This window comes from Drosophila virilis, chromosome 2 (assembly GCF_030788295.1).
Source record: "Drosophila virilis strain 15010-1051.87 chromosome 2, Dvir_AGI_RSII-ME, whole genome shotgun sequence".
NCBI classification, from domain to species: Eukaryota; Metazoa; Arthropoda; class Insecta; order Diptera; family Drosophilidae; genus Drosophila; species Drosophila virilis.
The window spans coordinates 26,210,249-26,237,765 of record NC_091544.1 but is presented as its reverse complement, the minus strand read 5'-3'; the positions used below and the strand labels follow the sequence as shown (position 1 = coordinate 26,237,765).

The window sequence follows — 27,517 nt, the reverse complement described above, 5'->3', positions numbered from 1 at the left end:
TGTATGTGTTTGCTGCTCCATGGCTTTTCAGCTATTTAACGTGCACGTTGCGAGTGCTGCTAACAACAACAACAATAACTACAACAACAACAACTACAACAACAACAATGTAGTATCAAGCAAATGATCTGCTTTTAAACTTTTATGCACAATTTTATTGTTTGCATTTGTTTGTTTATTTTGGGTAAAGACACGCCGCTGTTATTTAATAAGAATTTCTTTTTTATGCCCTTATAGAGGTTATCATGGTTCTGTAATGAATTGTGAGCAAAAATGTTCTGCTCCATAAAGTACATCAATATCAACAGCCGTGTAAATACAGCCATGTGCTGTCACTTTCTAGGTATCAAAGCGCAACAATAGTAAAGCTATATTTTGAAATTTTCCAGAGGTCTTTTTGTCGGCAGCATATATATATATATATATATATATGAATTATATAATATAATAATATAATGCATATACCAGATCCTACTATATCATATAGCTGCGATACGAATGATTGCTCGAAAACTAAGTTCTTGTATGAGAATATAGATTTTTTTCAATGTCTCTTTAGCTCACTCAAACGAGGGTATTAAATCTTCGTCGTGGCGAGGATAACCTTCCAATTTTGTGTATTTAGTTGCCGTGGTTGTTTTTCATGCAGTTTAAGTACATATGTTTTTGTTATTCCCGCTCTTCGATTACAAACATTTCGCAATTAATTGAATTAAGTTGTTGATTGAGGCGTTGAAAAATGCATTTTCATTGTGCGCGCGCGCACTTCTTTGTTTTTCCAAGTGGTTTTTCCCGTTGCAGCACTTAAAGCTGTAGCTGTACATGTTGATGTATGTGTGAGTGTGTCGAAGAGTAGCTTCAATCAAAATTGGCCGCAACATGCCACGCAGCGGAAATGGTCTGTCAAAAGCATTTGTCACACCAAATGCTCTTGAAGCAACAGCACGTAGCTAAGAAACCGCTCAGAAAAACTTCCGCAGTGGGCACCAGAAAACAAGTCCAAAAGATTTTCGCATGAATTGTGGTTGGAACCAAGTCCAACAATCTGCTCGAAAAGCTGGCCTATGCCCTTGTCCAAGCTGCTGGCGTTTTATCATCAAGTTAATATCTCTTCAGCTTCATCCCAAATAAACACTACCCATGGTCTTTAAAGGAGACTAAAGAGCAGGCACTAAAGTCACCTCATGGAAGGAACTTGACTGTAAAAGTTTTGACTTGCAACGACCAAATTATTTTACAATTTTATAATACTAAACTAAAGTTTACATTTAATTCTCGAAGATCCCGGTTAATTCTTAACACATTTCTTTTAAACACATATTTACATATTTAAACACATATTTAATTCTAGACAATTGCTGTGTGTTTTTAAAAATAAAGCTAGTCTAAACTAAAAATTGGGTTACATAAAGGTCCATGAATTGTAATTTATATATATATAAGAATAGAATATAAGAATTAACTACAATATTACAAATAATTACTTAAGTATATATACTAACGGATATACCATAACCTTTTTACCCAGCTATAATAAGTGTATATTCTATATTAATATTCCTTCACACCACAACACTTTAAGGCCAAACGCAAAATTTTCACTTTCCAACGGCGCGCAGAGACATCATATATAAACCGCTTACAGGATAACTTATAGTCGTGCAATTCGATTTATTTATGTGCTTTTTTTCACCAGCATTTTGCCGATAAAGTCGCATTTGCTTAAGTTAGAAATAAATTCTTGTTGGCCGCAAAACAAAAAAAAACAACAACGTCTTCGACAGTGAGAACCAGTTTCAAAAACTTGTTTTGGCCAAAAAAACAGAGGCAAGAAGAAAAAAAAGAGTCAAGTTGGGGCTATTAAAGCGCCGCCAACTTGCAGCTGTCTGCCAGCCATATGAAGCCATAAAGAAATTGGCCAAAAAAAGAAAAAATTACACAAAAAAAAAACATTGCGCCGCAAAATGTTTACGGCGCACATTTCTTTAATGAATTTTTATGCAGCGCACAAATCAACTGACGCTTTCCAAATTAGTTGCGAGTTCATGTTAAATTAATTTCGAAAAAAATCCAAATTGCAGTCACTGCAACTGCAGCAGCACGGCTGTGTGGCAGTTGCAACATCTTGTGGCACAGGGCATGCCGAGGACAGAGGACAGAGAACACAGCGGCAAACAACGTGATGCTGACTCTTGAACCGCCAGCAAGTACCGCAAGCTGCAGATCAGCGAGCCGATAAGGCCGAGGAGCAACAGCAGCAGCAACAGCAGCAGCCACAACAGCAACAGTTGCCTCAGACTTTGCCACAGCAGCAACAGTTGCCGCCAACTCCCTCAGAACAATGCAGCTCGCCTGTTGCAGCAGCAGAGATCAATGACACCATGATGAGGCTTTGGGTGGATGCTGCCGCTGCAGCCCGACCCTCCCTGCATCAACCCCGTTGGCACAGCATCTTTTTTTCTACTCTGTTCGCAAAGTGAAAACGAGTGTATTTGTATTTTAGAGTGAACCGTCATTCAAAAATGACTGTACAACCTTTACAAAGCTGAAGACTATTCTTAAAATCGAACCAAAAATTATTCTCCCACGCTGCCATAAATAGCAAAAACTTCATTTTATTGTAGTTTGAAAGGCTCTGTGTTGAGCTTCCAGTTTTGTAGCCAAACCAGCCAAAGAAAACAAATCTCGACGTGCTTTAAAATGTGTATGCAGAGTATTCTGCAGTCGCTTGCACCCGCTTGATGCAATGTTCTAACTTGTAAGACGCTGTCATTGCGCTGCACGATAGAAAGCCGCTGAATCTAAGCCCCAACGTTCGGTTTAGGTCGCGGACTTGGTCTGCGACTTGGTTTGGGTTCTGGACATCGGCGTTGTCGTGAGTGGCAGCCACTGACTAGCTGGCAAACTAACTGACAAACTGACTAACTGACAGACTGACGAAATGTGCGCTTCTAACACAGAACAAACTGCTTCGCTTGTTCTTCAACTCTCTGGCCATCTGTCTGTCCGTTTGTCCCTCTGTCTATCCATCTGTCTTTCTGTGTCCATTTGCCAGTTTTGTCTGCTGTCTGTGAAGTCGTGACACTGAACAAATGTCAGCACTTGCGGGCGTGCGGCATTTGCAGCAGCGGCTTTGACTTTGAGTCCGAGGCCAAGTCGAGGCAGGCGGCAGCAACCAATCAATTAACTTGGCCAACTGGCAACAACACCCAACACACAGCCGCGAAATTTGATATGGCTTTGAGTGCGGTTAATGTGATTTATGACTAACCCTCCCGATTCCCCGCACATTAAGCTTGTCAAAGGCAGCCGCCAGCAGCCCTAAGCAACCGTTGGGAAAAACTCATCTCTAATTGAGCAGCAGGTTTTATTTTGCCAGCTAACGGTTTAGTTATTGCTTCAAATATATTGCGGGACAGTTCTAAAAAGCTATGAGTGATAGTTTATATATAAACTATACAAATATAAAATAATATACTTAGCCTTTACAGGGGTTCCCTAACACATTTACAATATTTTTGTATTTTTGCATTTCAAAGAAAAGGTTTAGTACAAACTCCCATACCTAGCTCATGCATACAAATTCTATTATATATATATTTGTTACAATCTTTCAAAACATCTCAGCTAATAGGTATTAAAAAGAGACCAATACAGAATAACTTTTTAATCGGAACTTTATTGCAATTAATTTAAAGCCCTCTGATAAATTGTATTTTATTTATTTGATAAACATGTTTTTTCCATTTTATAGCCTAACCTTATCTATAAGCCCTCAAGATGAACAACACCTGTGCTCATCCGTTTATCTCGAGTGAGACATTTGCATTAAGACTGACCCCAAGTTTTGACAGGCGCTAAGTGAATAGTTAAGAGTCTACGGCACGCCCACAATGCCCGCACATGGTCAACGTCAACCAGTCGCGATGTGGCAAGTGCTGTGTCGCTATATTTAGAGCACAAGCTACAGAGATATAGATATATATATCGAACGAGCACTGTGGCCATGTCCAGCACAAGAGTCAAAAGCAAATGAATGTCAACGCACCGAATCAAAAAAAACACAACCGAGTAGTAAAAAAAATCACTTAAAAAAAAAAACAGAAACAGAAGTAAGCACAAAGTGTCGCTGGGGAAACATCAGTTGTGGTTTTTTTTTTTTTTTTAATTTTTTTTGTGAAGCGGCACACGAGCGATCAATCAGCGAGCACACATGTTCGTTATGGTCAATGCGGTTAGCCAAGTCTTTAAGCCACTTTCCCGCAGAGAGTGCGCGAAATGAGTTTTCGCTGGGCTTTTGTGTGGACCTAGTTCGGTTTTGCCACAGGAATGTCGGCGAATTTGTAATTGCTCTTAAGTACAGAGCAGTGAAAAACATGCATAGCCATAGCGGATGCGGGTTCATTAAAAAGAGCACACCAAACAAAAAAAAAAAACAAAAAGGCGTCAATTTTTTAACCTCGAAAAAGTGGGGCGGAAAAACAATTCTAAGGAGAACAAGGGCAGGTATCGAAGTACATATGCTCACAAAACAGGTAATCGATATCAGTCGAATGAGAAAAAACGGAGACTGTTATCGATATTTGTAAATAGTTAATAGTTCGGAACGGAGTGTTATCGATAATTTGAAATAAAGAAGTTATATTTATAATTGGATTGCTTTCTTCCACACCATCGCCCATGTTTTATCCATCTTCAATTTCTTGGGTTTGTTTCCCTCGCATTCAATACTTCTTTTCGTTTATAAGAGAAGGGTATATATGTGTGATATGTGTGTATTATACCAAATAATGCATAACAAAATAAATCAACAAATAGAAACAGAAAAAATATATTTATCGCCTTCGAAAAACGAAGGGATTTATCGATCATATGAATTAAAGGTATCCATCTGCTGCCTGTTACATATATCTGCACAAATGCAATATGCCCATTTTTCAGCCATATTCAATGGGTATAGTGCACAAAAAGGCGTCAAGTCTTTGACCCCGAAAATTGTTTTTCGATTAAGCCTAAATATAGATCAACCGCTATTAATCTGGCATATGCCAAGTGAAAGATTTATGTATGTTGGACTTGCATGGAACTTGTTCATTCGCACTTTACCTTGTGACAAAACTCAAGAACGAACGAGCGAATGGTAAATGCCATGAGATCTTCGAGAGATCTCTCGCAACGAGAAAGCTTCCATGTGGATAGCCATGACTGATCACTGATCGCTGATCGCTCTGATCGCTCTGGCCGCTCCAATGCTTTACCTACATACACACAAACACACATACAAATAGTAAATGATACATGAATTTCATTGGAGAACTCGAGCGTACAACTTTAAGGGGTGATCGCCCGTGTCGAACTTTGACGAACGCCGTTGTCGACAAGCAGAGCGCGCGCGCGCGACATGCTACGCTTAGATACTTACGTATCTATAAAACATGCGGTACAACAAACTCACAGATACATGTGTATCTGTAGCGACAGCTGTAAACAGAGAGGGTGGCCCAAGAAGTATGCGTGACATTAAGTGTATAAGCTTATGAATTATTAAATGTGATAGTACGTTGGCTCAAAAAATGATTTAAATAAATAGGGGATTGGTCTTCTGGAGCCATTAAATCCACACTATTTTCCTTTAGTTAAATATTTAGATACATTGATTTTTGTTCATTCGATAAATTTGATTTTAAGTCAACCGGATCGCACGAACATCTTTGCTTCGCAATATCAAACCCAATTCTCATTCCTATTAATGTATACTCCTGTTACCATCCTTTCTGTTACATAAAAGACATCTAACATTTAAGCGTATATTGCGACTTATTTCTCTCCTCTGTACCCGAATGCATATTAAATACTTCTAAAGCCACCCTCGTTGCCTTGCACCTCTCGCCTTGCTTTCTTCTTATGTTTTCATGTTCTAGACATTATTTTTCCTGCTCGTAGATGTTGTGCGTGTGTATATATCTGTGGGACTATGGCTAATTAGCTTGTAAGTTGAATGTGAACACATTTTGTCGAAAATGAAATGTTCATTTTAACACTTTTGTTCTTTTTTGTGGCAGCGGATTAAGGCGGGACAGCGGGCAGGAGGGGCAGATCGAGAGATCAGCAGAACGGCACGCTTATAAATTCTCGTGGGTTGGAAACGTCAAGTCAACATTTGGTGCCTTAATTGTGTGTGTTTTGGGTGAAAGTTGTGCGGCTATTAGTTTTTTTTTGCTTTCCATTATAAGAATACGCGCAATATAATTTCAAAGGGAATCGAATGACTGTTTGGCTTTGCAAAGTGCGTGTTAATTATGAAAGCGACTGTCTGTCTGCCTGACTGCCAGTTGCCATCTCCCTTTTCAGGCCTTTTGGCAGATACTATATATAGTATATATAATTTGCGTCCACTTGTTTTTGCCGCATCATTAGCTAATTGATCGGCGATCGAAAATCAGAGGCCACAAAGACAAGAGCTTGTGCATAAATTAAATAATATTTCATAAATAACATTTGATTGTGGCCTGTCCAAAGACAAGTGGCCAAAACCAACAACAACAGAAATAAAATAATACAAAAAATGGTCATTTCGAAAAGTCATTGAAGACGTTGAACGGTTCGTTCACCTGTTCCGAGGTTTAAGCATATGCAAAGACAGTTTTGGTGGGGGTAGACATGAAGGTCTTTGCGAGTGCCGTTAGAAACGTGATAACGGTACCGTGTTTGTGTTGTGAAAAAAAAGTGGCATAAATTAGACCCCAGCCATAAACGATATATAACAAGCAACCCCCTACCAACTCATATGCCATAGCTGTTCTATCTGCCCAGCTTGAAATCAATTTTTTATATCATCTGCTAGTCGCAGGTGATAATATCCGATTCGATGCAGGTTGATAAGCTCGCGTTAAGAAGAAAACAAGATTTCCTCAACAGTTAAGTGACATGAAAAAGCTGACTAATAGGTTTATTTGATGTCGTTAAATAAAGTAAGCATTTAAGTGTGCCCGCCTAGCAGATGCCTCAGCATCCCATACCTGCAAGCAGCTAGTTACACAATTTAAACCCGACTAACAGATACCCAATTTCAAATCCAATACACAAAATATATGCAGAAATTTACACATGACTAGTTTATTATAAATAAAATTGCTCCCACTTAGAAATATTTTTATGGAGATTTTATGATAATTAGCAATCGATAAGACGATTATAAGATCGATAGGAAGCAGAGGCTGTGGAGCCAGTACTACTAAATATGCCTTAATTTCGTGTAACATACAACAGCATAAAACAATTATACCCGCTTTTATCCAAGTTCAAACGCAGATAATTCTTCATGTAAAGCGCAAGTAAGCTGTTGGAAATGTTTTATTTTATTTTTAAGGGGCATTTTCATTTGTGAAAATGCGTTGACATTTCGATAAATCTCCGCAACATTCAATTACATAGACATTTTTCCAACGATTTGCTGGCCATAAAAATAACCATTTTATAGCAGCACTTGATGACTTGACAATTTGATGATCCACACACACAGACGCACACACACACACGCCCTCAACTAAAAAGTTAACTAATTTTTAATGCCGATGTCAGCGTGGATGCCCCATTAACCGCATGGACCCACATGTAAATCTAAATCCCGCAAAGCAGTCAAGAAAAAAACCAAAATGTCACGACAAAGTTGAAGATTTTTTTATTCAAGGCGCCAACATACACTTAAATTAAAAACAACAAAAATCGTATAAATATTGGGAAACATTTTGTAAGCGTCTACTATTTAATTGAAAGAAAACTTTTTGATAAGCCTGGCCAAGTTTTATAGTCAAATATTTGGGGAATTTATAATGTTGCGCTATTAAAAAAATAAATAAAGCCAATCAAAATATTGCGACAAGCGCTTGTGGAATCCAAGAAAAGCGGCATTGCTTTTTGCCTTGTAAGCGGCTTAGTTCACATATTAACAATGTTTCCATCTTATATATATTATACATATATATATTGCATAAATAAATAAAACGGCTGCCAAAGTTTTTGTTGTAATTCCGGTAGCCAATGAGTTGGGCAAGAGTCTAATGTGCGGCCGTCTGCCGCACGTCTCCCCTGCGATTCCTGATGATGTCTAATGATGTTAAGCAGCAGAGTCGCATAATGTGTACAATATACATGACTAGCTGCATACCCTGTAAGCTGTGTGAAGGAGAGCTTTTAAAAAGCTAAGCTTTACATATGCCATGATAACTTTATTTGTTTAAAGATACCCATTTTTATTGATATTTTCTTTGTAAATAAAAACAACAAATTAAAAAAAAAATGTACAAATTTAAATTTGTTCGTTTATATTTGCGCTTTTTCCCACATTGAAAATTGCACACAGGCTTTAATTAATTTGTAAAAGAAGAAATTCATTTTTCTATTATTTTCATTCTGAACTTAATTTCAAAGATCATTTCACGCAATTTTAAATGGTAGGCAATGAATATACCCGCTCAATCACTTGCGTACAGAGAATACATGGACAGTTGATGAGCAAACAGCAGCAAAGGCGCCTGGGAACACCTCCTGGCAGGCAGGCTGAGGCCACAGCGAAACGGGCAATTTTCATTAAATTGCCATAAATTAACAGGCCGACCATCGCGCCGCAGCCCGAGCATTAGACAACAAGGTGAGATAGCAACAACAACAGCAGCAACAACAATAATAATAGTATGGAAACGCAATGGAAATGCAAATTTGTTGTTATTGTTGTAAACCTGCTGCTGGCAACATTTGCGTAATTTGTAATGCTGCTTAGCTCAGCTGCTCAGCTGCTGAGCTGCTCGAAGCTGTAGAATTGACTGAATGATTGATTGATTGACTGATGGAGCGCCGCAAGCCCAAGTAGCATTTAATTTTATGCACTTGTGTCTGTCTTTTCCTATGTGTGTGAGTGTGTGTGCGATAATTGACTGTTTATTGGCTATGTCGTCGTCGGCTTTAGCTTTTTGATCATTTATCGGGGTCCACAGTCAGGTTAATATTTCGCACCGCTCCGCATTTATGCGAGAAGCGTCGACAGGGAGGGCTGAGGGCGGCAGCAGCTGCAACTGCTTGAGTTGGAGGTGTAGTTCGTACCGTTTGATCGCGCCCCAAAGGTGTTGCCGTGACAAATTGTGCAGCGCGGAAGCAATTTTCGAAATAAACATTTCAACTGCTACAAAGTGCTTTTTTAAATTTTGATTTTTTTTTTTTGTTGTGTTGTGTTTTTCTTATTTCTATATTTTTTTTGATGTCGGGTAATTGCGGCTTTGACTTTGATTTCCGCATGGGCGCTAAGTGATGGCGCCCAAAGAGCTGACATGCAAATATCAAGGAGTGCCCACGGCAGTACGGCAGGTGGGGAAGAGAAAATGTGGCCTAAACGAAATGCAGTTGCGGTTAAATATGCTTCGATAAAAACCTAACAGTAACTTATAATTTCGTTTATGCACTTAGTACACTGAGGAAGAAAAAAAACCACCTGGCGATAAATCTTGCGGACAACAGTTGGGAAAGTCGCAGATTAAAAAGACTTCACTCTCTAGATCTACCAATCAGACTTAACATTATTCAGAAATAAAAAAATGGAAGATACTCGATCAGTTATTACTATTTAAGCAGGTGACTTTAGCCCTTAAGAGATTTGCTCTAAAAACAGCATTTCGATATCAATTTTTATCGATTGGTTCTGGATACGTTCATATATACGGACGGGCGGGCAGATGAACTGACGGGCAAACGGACAGACGGACATGGCCAGATCGACTATGCTTCCTATTCCCTGTTACATACACTAGATCATCACACACCCATTTCCAATAGCACTACTTAGTATTCGCTCTACGATTGTCAAAAACAACGTTCTAATTTGCGAGTGACTACTGTAATATTTAATGATTAGTTCAATATTCCAATATGGTTAGGAATATATTTATGCTACCAAGAAGTAAAGCAGATGCCAAAAGAGCTAAAAAAAAAAAAAAAGAAAGTCCAATTTCTGGGTCATTGTATAAAATGGAGAAAAAAAAAGTCTGTTGTTATTCGCTGGAATAACAAATGGCCGAAGAAGCCTCCTAAGCCGCATGTTGCGGTTGCGCGCCAGAAGTTCAAATGTCAGCTCCCCAAACACAAGAGTGAGACAGGAGTGAGACGAGTGAGCGAATGGGACGGCAAGCACATAAGTCAAATCATGAAATGAAACATCTGCGCGTGTGTTTATGGCCGTTGCAGCTCGACTGTGATTTCTATTTCAATTAGGCGCTGCATGTGGGACGGCAGACAGTGCGTCAGTTTGTCAGTTTGTCCGTTCGTCAATCCGTCAGTCAGAACTATAATGAGCTAACAATAATGCTCTTAATTTTTCTCCTCCTTTTGTTATTTATTATGCAGCCGATGCACATGAGCTTTATCTACATCGACTTCGACATCTGCATCTGCATCAGCATCGGCATCTGCTGCGCCCGCATCCCGTACAAGTTTCAAATGTATCTCAAAACTGCGCCGCATTTCAGAATTTATTGCCAGCTCTTTAATTTATGTTTTGGTTACGAAAAAAAACACACACAGCATAGTCAAATTTTATGGAGAATTTTACATTTCTCATATTCTCAGCATTCGCCCACGCAGAAATTCTGCTGACAGGGCTACAACGAAAATTGATTTTTATACCCTGTTATCATTGAAAGGGTATGATGGTTTTGCGAAAATGTATGTTACAGGTAGAGCTTAAATTGCCTAACATTTAAGAAGCTCATGCCGAAGAGAGCTTGAACTTTTAAATTGGATATATTTTCTTTCAATCCATGTTTTTATCAATTCATCCAATTTTATCTAAATATAAGTAACTATAAACTGAGGGCAACGTTTTTTCTAATATCCGTCGAGAAATATAAAAGTTATAGGCTTGATTTTTAGTATATACGCACATTTTAAAACTATCTTTCAGTCCCAAAAATTGTACAATAATCGCAGTGTAAACACTGAAGTTACACAAGAATGAATTATATTTAACATAAAGCTTTGGAGAGAAGCAGCACATTCTTCGCGAAAAGGGCACAGCTTGAAATGCGTGTGTATGTGTGTTTGTACGTGTATAAAAGAATGCTGGAATGTATCTAGTTGCAGAGTATCTGCTAGTCGGGCACGCTTGACTAGCGCACTCTAAGTTGTTACTTTTTTGGGGGTTTGTTAGTTGCATACAATGCGTGGTTACATCTTTTATCTTTATCGTATTTTTCTTGTTTAACATTCACTATTTTTTGTTTTTATTTGGCACTTTCTAGCTGAAAGTTTGTTTTTTGTCTTAACGAATCGCTTTGTGTTGTGTGTGTGTGTGTGTGTGTGTGTGTGTGTGTGTGGGTGACATGAGGCGTTGTGGCAGCCGCGCGAAGGGGATTCGGGGACATGCGTTAACCGCAACAAGCCGCAATGAAAAAAAATAAACAGCCGTTAGTTGCTTTTCAAAATGTAAATACATTGGCAGACACCTGTTTATGGGGTTTACATTAAATCGCGTCTCCCCAACTCAGACTCAAACGCGGACTTCGATGGAGCCCGAGGGGGGCGCTTGGCGACGTAGGTGGCTCGCTTGTAGCCTCAAATTGTTGCACTTGCCATTGTCTGTGGCATATCTGGCATGTAGTTAGTTTGTAGCTTGTCTTGTGCCGCAGCAAACCAAACAATGCTCAATGCACCGTTGTTGGCTTGATAAAATCTGTAAATTTGCCCATTTGCTTAGCTGGATAGAAAGTTCAATTTGAATTCAATAAAACGATGGATGATGATGCACAGTGGTGCTCAAACCAGACATGAAGTGCGCAGTAATAACTACAATTTCCAATTACCATATTTCAGATAAAGCGAAATATTTTTAACCATGCATTTCTAAAAACTCAATTGGTCTAAATTTCGAGTTGAAAGTTTAGAAAATGCGTTAACTAAGGAAGTTCAAAACCTAATGATGATTTTTGAACACAAATTTTGGAGTGTTCAAAAACTTATTTGCATAATATGCTCTATAATAAAAGCTCTCTGTTATTAATCCTATGATATTTTCATTTTTTATATATATAAATGTGTAGTGCAGAATTAATTCAAAACCAAGTTTCCAGTTTAGTATGATCGCGTTTGAGCTTTACACATAAATCGCTTTAAATTTAAGAATGTTATGGAGCAGCTTTTGGCTTTTGGCTGGCTGCGAACAGCTGACATTAGATCTGAACTCTGCTGTAAACAACAAAGCGGCAAAGTTCATAAAAACTCAACAAATATAAACAATGGAACAGGGCGCAAAAGGGCATAAATATGTATACAAATCAATGTGTTTACATATATATACATACATATATAGTATTCAATGTATATAAAGAATGGTCTTGCACAATATTCAGCCAGTATGTAAAATTGAAAACAAATAACTTGCCACAGTAAATGGCTGCTAAAATAAACAAAAAACACGGCAAGCAAAACTTCTGCATTGAACTGGCCGAAGGAGTCCTCTTGGAAATGGGCTAAAGAAACGGAAAACCGTATTTTGTGTTTTCTTTCTTTTTTCTTTTTTTTTTTTTTTTTACTTTTTCGCAAAGGTGTAAACAAAATGCTAGGAACACATCATGCAAGCAGCATGAGTTGTGACGAGGCAGAGTGTTAAAAACTACCTGTAAGATACGCAGATACGTGAATGCCTAGCTATATGTACATGCATGCAGCAAGGTGCACGCTGCATGTTGCACGATGGATGCTGCATGTGGTCATGGCGTGCCGAATCGCCAGGCATGAAATGTGGAAAAACTCCATGAAATGGGCTTTCGTCAAATTAGCGTGCCAGCGTTAACGACGAACGCATCTGCTGGTCTGCGAGTGTGTGTGTGTGCTGCACTGTGGGATATTTCGCACTTTAGGCTGGCAGTTCAATGCTGTTCTCGATTCGCTACCTGAGCGACTGACTGACTCTTTGACGCACCAACTGACAGACGCGCCGACTTGATTTATTTGAACGGCCTTTTGTAGCTATGTGATGTGATATTTCCATACACCCTGTACGCATAGAATGGTTGAGAGGGCTATAATTAACTTGTGCAAATGTATGTCACAGGCAACAAGAAGCATTCTGAAGCCCACACGCAGAAGTTTCATCAATAACGACCTCGATAAAAAGCTATTCTCGTAAAGCATTCAGAGCTAAAGTTTGTTCTTCTAGAAATCTCACCATTTTCACAGAATCGATAGATATCGGTATGCCGCAAGAGCTTTTTAAGCAGATCTAAGATCTAAGTTCCATATAGCATAAGCAGATAAAGTATATCTCTCCAGTTAGAAGCCTTTACGCACATCTCCCTAAATTGCACTAAAGTATGCGAGATATAGCTGTAAATTTTTCAAGAATCTTAACGCCAGCACAAGAGCTGTACACAGGGTATCTAATAGTCGTACATGCTCTTGCACTTGTTTTTATCTGAATTTGCATTTGCATGCCCTGTGCAAGTGCTGGAAGCCTTGGTTCTTATCTAATGTAAAGAACGCTCGTCGCTGACTTTAGCACTTGATCCACACACAGGCACACACAGGCAACACACACACACACACACAGTCGCACACACATATGCAAGACTCACTGGGAGACTGCCGTATAAACTGTTTAAACTGAGCGTCATAAATACTCCCGTCGTTTAGTTTTTACGATTGTCGGCTGCTTTGTTTGCCATAGACGCACACACACACACACACATATATATATATATTCGCACACACACACACACAACCATCCTGAGATACAAGTTCCAAGTATCTTTCAACGTATCTAAATGCATATACAAGTAAATGCCGCTGCCTCTGAAGAGTTGAAGTGCCAGAGACCAGGGCTCACAGCTCAGAGCTGAGAGCTCAGACAACAGCCTCCTGCTAAGATCTGTTGGCGACTCCTGCGTACTGTACCCCAGCCCGAGCGAATGCCATCCCAAAAACAGGTCCCCACCAGGGCCAAAGTTTGCGTGCCTTGCAGACATTTTTATGGTTTCTGCTGCCTGCTGCCGGATCTGCCCCCCCAAAAAAAAAAAATAAACGAGAAAATTACCAAAGAGAGCATTTATGGGGGCTCAGGTAGAGACCAAAATTTAACTCTGCATTCGACCAAATGCTGACTTCAGAAGCATTGAATATTGGTTTCTTTTTTTTTTTTTGCAAAACTATTTCAACGATTGGATTTTATAGCGAATAGCATTTAATGCCAAAACGGAAATTCCTCGAGCAACATTCCTGTGGTAAATGAGATTATCTCCTGTGCCTAAGCTTCATTAAAGTTAACCAGTCTAAACTACTTTATGATAATATTTAAAACTCTACTATTATAGATGGAAAATCTTCGAATTTTTAATGTTAACATTAATGTTAAATTGAAAGCTCATGCTATTTGTAATGTTAAAGGTGATGTTAATGTTGCTGGTTTATGTATATTGCCAAATCCACAGAATTATTAGTAAATTCTGGCTTTCATCTTTTGTCAACTTAGCTTAATCCTAATGTTTAATTTACAGCTCATGTTAATGTAATGTTAAGTCCATTCAACTATTTTTAGTTTTGCAGGGGTATGCCAACATCATATGTGAGGAATTAGTTGATACTAGCGGACATTACAGGTCCTTGTCCGTGGCAAATTATCTCAATGATCATTAAAAATGAGTTTTAAACCGATCGGATTAATAACAAAAAACTTTCATATAACTGTTTTCCGCCAATTTACCACTGTTGTGGGTGGAATTTTCCAAACACGTACTCAATAAGTTTTTGTGTAGAGTTTTGAAAATAAGTTTAAAGCAAATCAGACAAAACCTAAGAACTGAGGAAGCTTGACTTCTGCGATAGATCTTTGGAAATGAATTTAAGTGCGAAACGTCACCCACCAAATCTTTAACCCCCTTTCGGCCAAGGAGGAATGGTTTTTCCAAAAGTGAGAAACACTCCACAAATTATTTTGAACAAAGATCTTTAAAAATTAGTTTGACGACAAAGACATATCTCTTCTGCAGTTGCCCAGCTGTATGGAAATCTGCACTGTTTCCTTTAAACCTATTTCCTTGTAGATCAATTAGATCTTCCTCCTTTGATCTCTATAAATCTCTTCTCTTATAAATGTGAAAATATTTATGAATATACCCAATACACTGCAACAAATTTTCCACACTCTATTCTTCAAATAGCACTTCCATTCATGGGCTTCTTATCAATTTCAGCTCGTTTTTTGAACGCTTTGAGCTGTGCCGCTCTCGAATGTGCCCGAGGAAGCGCTTCCAAGACCAACTCCAGCTCAGATCTTGGGCTATTCAAGATTTGTGTGTCTCAGGTATACGGGGCCGGCGCTTATCTAACCTTATCTTACAACACTTTGCCGTCTCGTTCGGGTTGTTCGGCTGTCTTTCGGTTGTTTATGACCTGCGCCTTGGCGTGGCATCATATTTCAAAAAATTGCCCCCAACAAGTGCATTTGTTGTCTGCTCTTTTTCAGTTTTCCGTGTGTGTTGTTTTTTATTTTATCGTTGTCTTTTGTTTCCATTCTCCCTCGACGTGGACTCTCTTCTGGTAATTCAATAGCTCTGGCCCTCCACTTGAGCGATGGTTGGTTGGTTTGGGCTGGGCTGGTGACCAGCGGGGGCATCCAGGATGTCAACCGCAGCTTAACGCTTTCGAGACTGCGGCACGCTCGGCACATCCGCTGCTTGAAATTCTGTTGCCTCATTATAACGAGATTAAAGTGTAATCACAGCCAGACGTGTGCTGGTCCCGACTGTTGGCTCTGCCAGAGTCGTCTCTCTCGGGATTTATTTGGTTTTTTTTTTTTTTTTTCTTTTTGGAACTCGGAACTAAAGTGCCAACTTCCTGTGGCCACAGACAAAGCAAACGCTTCAGCGCTCCTGTTTAGTGAAAGGGTGCCTAGGTTTGTTTTTGTTTTTACCTTTCTACGTGAGTCTTTGGGCAATTCTTTACCGTCCGCCCCGCCGCAGGTCTCTTATTTATTTAAATGTCATTTAAGCGGCTTAACTTACGTCGCTTTTTATGACAACATTTTCGGGCTTTATGCGCGAGGCCCCATTTATGAGCGTGAAAATGAAAGTACTTTCGTCATCTGGCTGCCTCGCTCACTAATTTACGCCCTCTCCCTCTCGCTTCGTCCCTCTCTTTCACACTCAACCTTTATCTGTCGCTTAATATTTTTGTACAAAATTATAGCTGTGCAGCACTTTGACGCTTACGGACGTAAATTTTGGGCTTTCGGAATTGTGCCACGATTAAATGTTAACTTTTTTTCCTTGGCAGCTGATTACCTGATGAGTAAGCGACATTTAGAGGTGATATTTCATACCTATTGTTTTAGATGTTATGACATATATAAAGTAACTTTTTAACAGATCCTGCTTAAGATCTTGTTGAGTCAACTCAATTTAAATAAATTGGAAAAAATATGTTAAAGCCTGGTGTTTTAAGCTAAGATGGCGCACTGTTAACATAACATTAACATTACCAATAAGATAAATGTGTGCATTAACATTAAAGCAGCCTTTAGCATGCAGCTTAACATTAACGGTATGCTTAACTTTAACAGAACATGAACATTACCAATAAGTTAAATGTCGGCATCAACATTAATGTAGCCATTATCATTCGCATAGCATAGCATAGCATTAATGACAACAGCGTCTTCTTAGTCTTAAAATTGCCATTTAGATTAACATAGCTATGAACATACCCCTGATCATGGGCTCTGGCATAAGCATTATGTTTAACTTTAACATTAGCCATATTAACTTTTTATTCTGCTTTGCCTTTGGATTAGCGAAACTCACCTGCATTTAGCTGCACGCCCGGCAAAACCACCGAAGATTCCGCCTTGAAGCCCAGGATATTATCCGCACCGGAGTTCGATGCTTCTGCAACTACTCCGCTGCTGCTCGATAGCTTCTCGGCGCCCATATCCAGTGTGGTGGCTGCATCCAATTCCATATCGATTAGCGTGTTGCCTTTGAACAGGCCCGCGCTCCGATATTCCTTGGCAAAGGGCGTGGCGCCCAGTGCCGCCCCCAGCAACATGAACAACAACAAGACGCACATTTGCCAGCAAACGTGGCGGCACATTTCACATTCAGCGGCTTTTCTGGTCCACATCGTGAGAGACAAGTACAGTGGGCACACGGCTAGACATAAATTGCTATTTGAATTATTTAGTGAAGTGGCCTCAATTAACGGCACAAAGCGCGCAAAAAATAACACAAAAATTAAACCTCGTCACATCAAATTAGTTCAAGTCGCGCTCCGGACTTGACCAGAGCTAAAATTCAATTATGTCGGCTTTTTTTATATTTCTTTTGCCAGTTATGAAAAATTATGTCACCAATTAGCGAGACTCGATTAGCGTGTTGTTTTTGCTGTTTTTTTTTACGGGGTTTCGGTTTACTTTTCGACACTGCAAAGATAAGAAAGGGAAAGCGACGGGTTTAGTAGGCTTTTATTAAAAAATTTCAGAATTTGTATGTTTCTTAAGCCCTCAAGAGTATTGCGTACTAAGTACATCTAAATAGTCCCGATTTATATACAGGTAGATATATTTAGAATATCAAAAAAGTTCTAAAAGATCTAAAAGACAAAATGTATCTTTAAAAAAGGAAACATTTCTGGTTCTAGGAAAACCTCATTTATTGAGAACTCCGATTCTATTTACATTTTCGGGCCTCCCCTGTCTCATATTACAAAAGTTACTTGGAAAAGAAAATTAAATCTTTCCGGAAATGGGAATCCTTTTCATCTAATACTCAAACTGTTAAATACTTATTAAATAATTTTAAGTGCATTTTAAATTATGTTTCCTTTAAATATACAAAGATAAGTTTACATTATCGAGGTATCACTGTACTACAATAATTCAGAAAGAAATATTCCAATATGCATACATTTAAATGGATTATTCAAAATTGAGCATTGGAAGTAAATGGATTAACGGAAATTCTTCCACACATTTCCAACAGCTGCTGCTGCGGCTGCTCGGACTTACGCGCGGGCGCGTCAGCAAATCAATTAAAAATGCAACATGTGAAAAGGCGTATGTATGTGTGTGTGTATGCGTGTGTGTGCTTGCGCGTTTATTTCCATTACAAATTCCCATAGACTGTTGGGCATGCGCTGAAATACGCACAAATTTCCACAATGAAAAGCGCGTTAAAGCAGAGCTCACAATGAACAATAAACGCATAAACGGTAAACCAATTGCCGCTACCTGCGCGAGCCCACAAAACGCCCAAGAAGGGCGACACACGCGCATACACACACATGCACAAATTGAAGACCCGTACAAACTGTGAATGATGCGTGCGCATATGAATGTCCACACACACACACACATACGGATACACAAGCATGTGTAAAGCGCCGTTAGCGCCGCTCATAAATGTCAATGCGAAATGTTGCTGCTGCTGCTGCTCCCGGCACAGATGGTCCGATCGCCCTATCTCGCTCTCGCTTTCACTATGGTCTCTTTTTTTTGGGAATATGCGAAAGATGCGACTGGAAGCGTATTTTATGCGAAAAAAAAGCGACAAAGGCCAGCAATATGCATTCGTGTGTGTGCTGTATTCCCACACGAAACGAGTTTTTCCAAATATTTATGCATTGCACCAACAAAAAGTCCATTAACAATGCAAACACACACACACACACACACAAACGCCTAAAGCTAAGAAGCGTTTTTAATATCCGGCAGGAAGAACAACAAAACATGCGGCAAAATTGCTGCATTTGTTTATTATTATTTTGTTGTTTGTATTATTGTTTATTCGCACTGCGGCGTACCTTCTTTCCAGCAATAAATTAGATTATTTTGATAAAACTCCAATTTCGATTTGGCACACACACAAAACAACAATAAAAACCGCGCGATGGGCTGTTTTTTTTTTCTTTCAATTTTGCGATTTAATAACGGTAATGCCAAAACAACAAACGTCGCGCAATTCCGATTCACCGACCGCACGCTACGACAACGATCTTCACAATAACAAACCAAATGTTGCACAACAATGTGGCGTTGACGCACAGCGCGCTGCTTGGCAACATGTTTTCATGTGTGCTCGATTTTGCGCAGCTAACGATTATTAGGTTCGGGCTGCTTTCAAAATTATCGATAGATGTGGTGAATTTCATGTGCGTCGTCTACATCGTCTGAATTGCACTGTAAATACGTTAATTTTTGAACAGATTCCTTTTAAACAAGTTTATTACTATAAACTGCACTTAAAAATATTTAACACCTACAGTTTTAGTCATTGGGTTTTGGTCGTAAATGCTTTACGCCTAGACCGGATTAAATGGTTTATTTTAATTAATTGAACAGGATAAAAGTGAATACAAACAGTTATTAATAAACGACTACAAAATATGAATTAATGAAATTTGGACAATAATCAACCCGTGTTCTCGTCCAACTGGCGACGATGTTGCATTTGCAGCTCGAAGCGTCGATTAGAGCGCACTCCGCGCACAAATTCACACCTCTTCTCCACCACGTTTCGCCCCTTAAACATTTCCATGTGCCGCTGGCGACGTGTCTCCAGTTTATTCAACTTTGACTCTCCGGTTTTTAAATTTTGGCCGGACGTCGCGCTTGGCGCCGGAATGAACAACTTGGGCGCCACGGCGGTGGACAAATTGAATTTCGGCTTTGGATTGTTGCCCGCCTGGCCAGAGCGTATCGGTATTACGGACTTCGGCAGTGTCACGCCCATTATTTTACGCGGCGTCGGCAGCTGCTTTTGCCGCATCAGCTCCTCCGGTTTCAAGGGCGTTAGAGTATAGCTGGGCACATCTATTTTCTTGAAGGCACGCGAACGCTCTGCTGCTGGCACCAGCTTCTTGACTACCGACTTTTGCGCCGAGGCAATTGTTTGCTGTTGCTGTTTCACGGCTGAGTTGGTCAGCACCTTGGCGCGCACCGCCTTCCGCTCAATGTGCTCCACCAGATTCTCCATTTTTTCGAAGTGCTTCTGATGTATGGCCGCGAAATTGGGTAGCTTGGTGCGCTTCTTCAGCTTGTTGGGCGTGACTGCGGCCTTTATAGGTGGATATTGTGCTAACAGGAGAGGAAGATTAGAATCTTAAAGAAATTGGCTGATGATGCACTTACTCGGCTTAGGAATTCGGCTGACTTGATGTCGACTCTCATCCAAGGATTTTGAGCGCTTGCGACGCTGTGTGACGTCTGATACAGATCATATGGTATTATAGAAATTGAAATATATACACATATTAATATATATTTAACTATTTGTCCCGACATATTGATTGATTGATTGATTGACTGACTGATTGATGATTAACTACCTTTTTCTGAATTTTGCAAAATTGTTGTTCGTTAGTTGAATACAACTTTTCTTTCTTTTCATTTTATGAACCCCTGCTCGAATTTAAGGTCTTCCGCTTTTTGCAGATTCACCCGTCCGAGTGGAAAAAGGGGCAAAAATTGCACTAAAACAGTTAAGTTGATTTACGATTGGTTCTAAACCCATTTTAAAAGCTAGTCATTAATACTTTTATTTTGATTAAAATCTAAATCAAGAAAAGATTTTGGAAAGTGTGCTTTAAGCCGATCGGATGGTAAACAAAAAAGATTTCGCCATTTTTCCACATATCCGGGTGGAATTTCCAACAAAAAGCTCTTCTTAGGGTGGATCACATACATAGATGCTAATGGAATTCCTACTTTAGCATCTATGTATGTAATCCAGCCAGATCTAACACTTTGGGATGAACCCCAATCGATTGGTCAATTGGAATAAAAAGTTGTATATATAGAGATAAATTGGCATTTCCAGTACTTACGACTGCTGTTGAGTGCATCCCAGCGTTTATCGATTTCACTGACAACGGTCACCTCGATGGGACTGAAGAAGGAGACAGTCTTGGCCTTGGTTTCATTCAGTCCGGATGCAGATTTGGAACGGTTGCGTCGTGAACTGCGAGGTACTTCCAAGTTGTAGTTGTGGCTGTTGTTGCCTTGCGCAGTCAATGGGAATGCAGTTGGGCTGGTTGTGAATTGGAATTTCGGGTTGGAATTGTATTTAAAGGGTGTGGGGAAGCGATAGGCTTTGGTCGAAGAGGGGCTCTTCATGTGTGCGACCGATTGTTTTAGTTCTTCATCGTTCGATTTTTGTTCGAAAATACTTAATGTGGGCATATCTTCATCCACATTTGACTGTTCGTCAGCATTAAAGGTTCTGTTTAGGACGCTCTCGGGCTCGTCATCATCATCGTCCAAAGCTAGTGTGGGCATTTCATCGTCCCCGGTGAGGGGCTCCTCGGCGTCCAGCGGGCACAAGCCCAATTCATCCATATCTACGGCTCTTACTCTAGCTGCTTGGTGTGCCTTGACTGCAGCAATTGGCTCCTGAATAGGAGCAGCTGCAGCTGCAACAGCGTTTCCAATTATCTCCGGGCATAATGCCAGCTCAATCTCGGCTGCAGTTGCCTTCAGCGACTTATGATTGATTCCAACAGGAGATTGTGTTGCAACCTCATCATTGTCTCTGGGCTGCGGCAGTACTGTGACAGCTTCTGCTGCGGCAGCGCCTGCTTCTGCTGTGGCTGCTTCTTCTGTGTCCGAGTCTGCTTTGGCAGGCTTTACAGTGGCAGTCACTGTTGCTTCCAGCGGCTCCGCCCTTTCTTTAATCTCCTCCCTATCGCCGCTCTCCTTTTCTGTTTTGGCCTTTTTGTTGCCCGCGCGCTTGGTTTTACGATTGCGCTTGCGCGAATGGCGACCCACTTTGGCAGCCGTCCATTTCTGTGCCGGCTGATCTTCCTGCTCCTCCGGCTCGACAGCGGCCGTGTCTTTTTTGTCCTTGCTGGCCGAGCACATCAGACTCCTTTCCACAATATCTCCATAGTCCATAGGCGGACGCACGCTCTTGCGCGTGCTGCGGCGCGGCGTCTCTCCGGCCAGGCGGATGGCAGCAGTGGGTGTTTTCGGTGCCGCCACAAACACATCATCCTCGAGCACACTGTCATTATTTAGTATCTCTTCATTACGTTTTAGTTGCGCGGTGCGTCGTGTTTTTTTCGCCACAGGCGTATTGGTGGCGCCTGCAGGCGCTGATTCCTGCGGCAGCAGGACGCCATCAATTTGAGTTGCTGTGTGTTGGTTGCAACAGAATGTGGTTATTTCTAACGCAATAAGACAACATTTAAGCTCTATATGCATTTACCTGAGCTTATTTCCATGATTTTTTTCCACTAATTATTTCACACGATTCAAGCGTCTTTTTCTTCGTCGCGCTCAAAATGTTCTAACGTAAAGCGAATGTTAATTAACATGCATTTTCGGGCAATAACAGTAAGAGTATCGATGCTTGCCTTAATGAGCATCGATCATGTTGAGTACACGCTTATCGATAATAAAAAAAACGCCAACAGACAGTTGGCTTTGAAACCAGTTATTTATTGAAAAAAAAAAATACAATTTAACTACGTGTCAATTTCAAAATAATAATGACAGTTTTATGATGGCATCAACGACTAGCAAGTCAAATAAAAAAATACAAAACAAATGGCGTGAAGATTAAATATGATTTCATAATGCATAATGCTTGTGGCACACGATTTAGCACTCATCGTTCTCTATTAAAGGTGTGCTCTGCCTGCTCAGGGCCAGTTGGTAGGCAACCTCAAAAGCCTGGCCCAGAGTCAGGATTATTTCGTTGGCCAGCTCCTGTAATAATGCAGAAATTAAAGCGTACACTCGCTCCATTAGAATATGCAAGAAACCAACCAAATTATCAACCATAAAGACATGACAATAATGCAGATCCTGCTCTTTGGTTATATAGGCGAAGTAACGCATGTCCTCCGCATCCTGGCAAACACAATTGATGTTCTCAATATTATGCGAGCAGATGGCAGTCTGTAAAGGAGATTATTGATTACCATTTAGTGCTGATTTATGAAAACTGAGATACGCAACCTTTGACTCATGATCTATAAACTTGACACCAAGGCAGGAGGCGGCAATATCCACCTTGAGACGCGTCTGCAGATTGGCTGCCTTGAGATACTTTGTCGATGTGGTGCAGTTTTCCAGCAGACTAATGTCACTCACACTTGACGATGATTTCAGTTTCTCATCGATCTTAAGCTTCTGAATGGACTTGCGCGTCGAAATGGTGCCCTGCAGCTCCCTTACGACAGTTGAGCCCAGATACTGCAGGAATAGATGCTTTAGCAGCTTTCATTATAATATACATAAGAAAGTTACACACATAAACGGAGTAGCGTATTTCGCCGTAGACGAGCGTATAGGGCGAATGGCACCAATGTGAAGCCGGACTCGGTGTTTGGCCGAGCAGCAGTTCCGCTGGATTGCGTATGTGTAGCGATTGTCTGTGATCTTCTAGAGAACTTGGCTGTAATAGCTCACTTTGTGGTTGCTCCATGTCCACCTCATTCACATCCGGTTTCTGCTCATGCTCATGCTCCTGTTCCTTTTCAACCGTGGATACTTCATTACCGATATGCTCAAAGATAGTATCAATCTCAGCCCAGACGCGTGAGGCGCTAAAATCCTCGCCAGTTGTGGAGTAGCGCTGCTTGGACAGACTGCGTCGCGGATTGAGCGCATTCACGGATCTCACCATGCTGGGCGAACGCAGGCCGCGTCCATCCAGCACGTCCTGTGCCAAATTCAAAGTAGAGCCCTTGAAGAGTCCCGCAAAGGGCATGTCACCCACAAATTCCTCCACATGATCCGAGCAATATGAGTTCGTTGTGCCCGTGGAGTCGCCCAGGCGTGGCGGCTGCATGAAATTAAAAATTGTCGTCTCGGCCTCAACGACAGTGGGTGGCGGACAGTCGGGCGTGGGCGAATGACAAACAATGTTGTTGTTGTTATTATTATTGCTATCTATATGAGAGCTGGACATCAGACGCTCGCTGATCCTGGGCTTTAGGTTTTCATAGTCAACATTTATGTGAGTGCGTGGCATGGGCACTGGAGATTGCAGCTTCATTTCCACATACTGAGGCGCAGCTCGTTGCGGCGCTGCTGCTGTGAAGGCAAGGAACTGGATTAACTAAAACATGACCGCAGTTTATGGGTAAACTTACAGCTGGTGCTGTTGAGGCTCTGCTCCTCGCTGCTGGAGCTGGGCTTGAGCAGATTAATGTACTCATAGGAACGAGAGGGTATGGAAGCATTTGAAAAACTATTGCTCGACTGGAGTAGAGCGCTTTGGTATGGCTGCTGATAGACGGGCTTATAGCTGATCCACAGCTCCTGGCGCGGCTCCAAGTTGTGCACATCGTTCACCGACTTTTGTGGCCGTATGGGTTTCATGTCCAAATAGTTTGCTGGCCGTTTGGTGTAATTGTCCAAAGAGCTTAAAGAGTGCGAAAGTCCATTTGGTGGATGGTCTTGCTTTCTACTGTGGTTAAGTTAGGGGAGTTTTTTTTTTGAGGCGGGGTGGTAGTTGAAAGTAGTTGGAAGAGAGATAAAAAAAAGAAAACCAAAACCGTTATATGAAGGCGCTTCGATAAAAAATGAAATTACCAACCAATTCTGAACTGATGTGTGCTAGTGCGTGCGTGCGTGTGTGTGCTTGTGTGTGCTTGTGTGTGAGTGTGTGAATGGTGGGTGTGCGAGTGCGGGTGCGTGAGTTCGGTATGAGTTCTATGTATTCCGAGCCATGAGCATGAGTTCTGGATCTGGAGCTGAGCTGATCTGATCTGAGCACACATACAAATTAATGCCGCTTGCGTTTGATGGTTAATTGAGTTCACAATTAGAACAACAACAGTAACATGGGGGGCGTGTCACATAGTCAGTTAGTGCGTTGGCTTACTTCCTCAGCTTCGATTGATCGCTTAGCTTGGCTTGATTCGGCCGCTGTATGTTCTTTTCATAGAGACGCTTGGGCAGCGCAGATTCGCTTCCATTCTCCATAACCAGATTGTTGACCAGCTGCGTCTGGTTTCTGCGCAACAGCTGCGCCTCAGCCAAATTTGTAAATTCTGAAAGCAAATGCGTAGGCGTTAGCATTTCGTTAGAACTTGAAAAATTAAAGAAAATCTAGCTTCAAGCTGTCGAAGATTGAATACCCTTAGAGATATAAAAGACGGCGTTGCTATAAAGTACATATTATAGATAGAAAAAGCCTATAGGAAGCTGCGTACAGTGAGAACTCTGCTAACGGACACGTATATAAGGCACCGCCTTTATTTTCTCTTAAACCATCATAAGTTCAACCGCGCCCATTCTCCCTCTATCAGGCGGGCATTCCGAACAGCAATTACACAAAGGTCGCTGTTCATCCAAGAGAGTTTCTACTGTATACAGTAGAATTATAGTAGCAATTGAATTTGGTAGTGAAGTAAGATATTCACGCTGCGGCGAGTATATAATACTTTGCATATAAACGGATTGACGGGGCTTTTAAGAATATGTATGCTTGGATGGCATCACAGATATCCCCTACTATGCGTTACTCAATCGAAACACAAACCGTTGATGACGGCCACAATCTCGTAGGTGACGTGTGGCGGATAGTCGGCGAGTATTTCGAGTGCAGTGCGTCCATTGCCATCTGTGGCATGCACATCGATGCCAGCTTTGAGCAGCGTAACCACCACCGACTTCTTGCCGCAGAGCGCTGCCTCATGCAACGCGCTGCCCGCGTGGGTGAGTATGTTGACGTCAACGCCAGCCGCGAGCAGCGTTTCAACCACTTTTTTGTGCCCATTGCGGCTGGCCAGATGCAGGCAAGTGTGCGTGAAGATGTGCTTGGTGGGCGTGGCGCTATACTGATTGGAATAGCCAAGCAGCTCGGACAGATTGTCATCCTCAACATAACGCCGATAGGGTGCTATCAGATCGGGATCTACGCGCAGCAGCGTTTGCACCGCCTGCAGCCGTCCAAACTGGGCAGCCAAGTCCAGAGCCGTCTGAAAGCTATTGTTGCGTATGGTGGGATCGGCGCCATATGACAGGAGTATGGCCACAACAGCATTGTGTCCATGCTGGGCGCCCGAATGCAGTGGCGTCTCGTTCTCAATTGTTTGTGCGTTGGGATTGGCCGGCATGGGGCTGTGAAAGAGCAACATTTTCACAATATCCTGATGGCCAGCCCAGGAGGCCAAGAAAAGCGGCGTCGAGCCGCGCACATCGGGCACATCCACCTGGGCATTGTGGGCCAGCAGCAGGCGCACAATGGCGCTGTGACCATTGAGACAGGCGTGATGCAGCGAGGTGTAGCCGTTGACATCCTGGCAGTTGATATTGGGGCTGCGACGGAAGCTAAAGGGAGAGCAACAATCAAATCTCGAATTTCTCTATATAGATACAGTGAAAACTCCCATAAGAGGACACGAGACGTCGCGACAACCTCTAACGCATGTAGAATTTATATTTATTTAATTTAAGCTGTAAACAGCAGATATATATATTATTCCGATCACTTGTGTATTGTATTTCGCATCGAAAACAAAGTTAGACATTTTACTGCGAATTATAAACATTGTGTACATATCGTATTTCCATATACTGTTCATATGCGCACATACATATGCCTAATGGCATTTAAATAGATGGATAATCAGTCTACTGTGGTTACAAATATGTATTTATAGAGGACTGCCTCAACATGGATCTGTTCCAAAAATAAACTCTGTATTTTTTATTGATTATCGCAGCGTTTGGCAATGAAAAGTCTTTTTTATATGAAACAAATTAGAAAACGAGTTTAAGAGTTATCATGTTGAGTGAGCTGTTCGTTATGAGAGTTTTCACTGTGCTTGACAACAATTTGCACTCACCTGGACAGTGGGCCATGCCGCTTGGTCGTCAGCTCCAACAATTTGCCAACGGTTTTTATATCCCCATTGCGAGCTGCTTCGAGTAAATGCTGATCCTTGCCCATTGGAGTTCTGTGAAAGCTATTTTAAGAAAATTAACAAAAATACAAAATGAAAAAGAATGAGATCATAGCAACTCCCCACACCGCCCACACCCTTTCAGTGTAAACAGGTCTTCCTCGCCGCCTCATCAGGTGGCAGTCAGCTGTTTGGCCCACTGTAAACGCAGCAGCGCACGTTCCAGATCGCGCACATTCCGATGGTGCACACGCACACACACATGCATACATAATTTATGTTTGTTTTTATAAACGTGTTGTATTTAGGGCCTATTCTTCCAAGGTCATCGCACGGCATTGCCACCCAATTTTCACCAAAAATAGTTCAACTTCTCATTCATATGCACTTACCGACTGATGTTCTAACATTTAATACAGCTTTTTAGAAAATAATCGCTTAACACTCTTTAATTGCTAATATCTAAAGTACACGCACATTAATTCAATTAAACATTACTGTGCCTAATGCTTATTGTAGAATGATTAATTAAATCATTTGGACGTGGAAGTAAGAAACACTGCCATACAACAGTCTACACAGTTAACAAAATGAAACAAAGTGGCAAGTGGAACGATCGGTTAACAGG

At 41.1% G+C, this 27,517-nt stretch overlaps 4 protein-coding genes across 9 annotated transcripts in view; all 4 read right to left on the bottom strand.

The window, feature by feature from the left end:
• Positions 1 to 9,185, bottom strand: part of LOC6632596 (aminopeptidase N) — an 82,695-nt gene extending 73,510 nt beyond the window's left edge. Inside the window, exon 1 of the mRNA XM_070207669.1 lies at positions 9,067 to 9,185. Within this exon, the coding sequence (XP_070063770.1) occupies positions 9,067 to 9,170 (104 nt within the window). The 5' untranslated portion in view covers positions 9,171 to 9,185. The remainder of the gene's footprint in view (positions 1 to 9,066) is intronic.
• Positions 1 to 19,037, bottom strand: part of T48 (FU domain-containing protein T48) — a 43,181-nt gene extending 24,144 nt beyond the window's left edge. The window contains exons 1-2 of the mRNA XM_002055985.4: positions 18,835 to 19,037; positions 16,839 to 17,455 (exon numbers count right to left, since the gene is read on the bottom strand). Coding sequence (XP_002056021.2) covers positions 16,839 to 17,157 — 319 coding nt within the window. The 5' untranslated portion in view covers positions 17,158 to 17,455; positions 18,835 to 19,037. The remainder of the gene's footprint in view (positions 1 to 16,838; positions 17,456 to 18,834) is intronic.
• Positions 19,038 to 19,295: 258 nt separating this feature from the next.
• On the bottom strand, positions 19,296 to 22,393 carry Mink (Mitotic spindle and nuclear protein). Its single transcript, XM_002055984.4, has 4 exons — positions 22,236 to 22,393; positions 20,857 to 22,161; positions 20,162 to 20,236; positions 19,296 to 20,107 (listed from the first exon to the last, which is right to left on the bottom strand). Exons 1-4 carry the CDS (start codon positions 22,249 to 22,251, stop codon positions 19,443 to 19,445), a joined length of 2,061 nt encoding a protein of 686 aa, XP_002056020.1. The 5' UTR covers positions 22,252 to 22,393; the 3' UTR covers positions 19,296 to 19,442.
• A 112-nt stretch (positions 22,394 to 22,505) lies between these two features.
• Positions 22,506 to 27,469, bottom strand: LOC6632592 (ankyrin repeat and SAM domain-containing protein 1A). Of its 6 annotated transcripts, none has more exons than XM_032433900.2 (9): positions 27,282 to 27,469; positions 26,833 to 26,952; positions 25,524 to 26,314; positions 24,864 to 25,032; positions 24,130 to 24,446; positions 23,286 to 24,067; positions 22,991 to 23,227; positions 22,799 to 22,930; positions 22,506 to 22,738 (listed from the first exon to the last, which is right to left on the bottom strand). In XM_032433900.2, exons 2-9 carry the CDS (start codon positions 26,934 to 26,936, stop codon positions 22,631 to 22,633), a joined length of 2,640 nt encoding a protein of 879 aa, XP_032289791.1. In that variant the 5' UTR covers positions 26,937 to 26,952; positions 27,282 to 27,469; the 3' UTR covers positions 22,506 to 22,630. The 6 variants fall into 6 exon arrangements, with proteins under 6 accessions (XP_032289791.1, XP_032289790.1, XP_015026031.1 ...); XM_032433899.2 differs by having other exon boundaries at positions 23,286 to 24,070; positions 24,130 to 24,443; XM_015170545.3 differs by having other exon boundaries at positions 23,286 to 24,070; positions 27,282 to 27,468.
• Between the last annotated feature and the right edge of the window lie 48 nt (positions 27,470 to 27,517).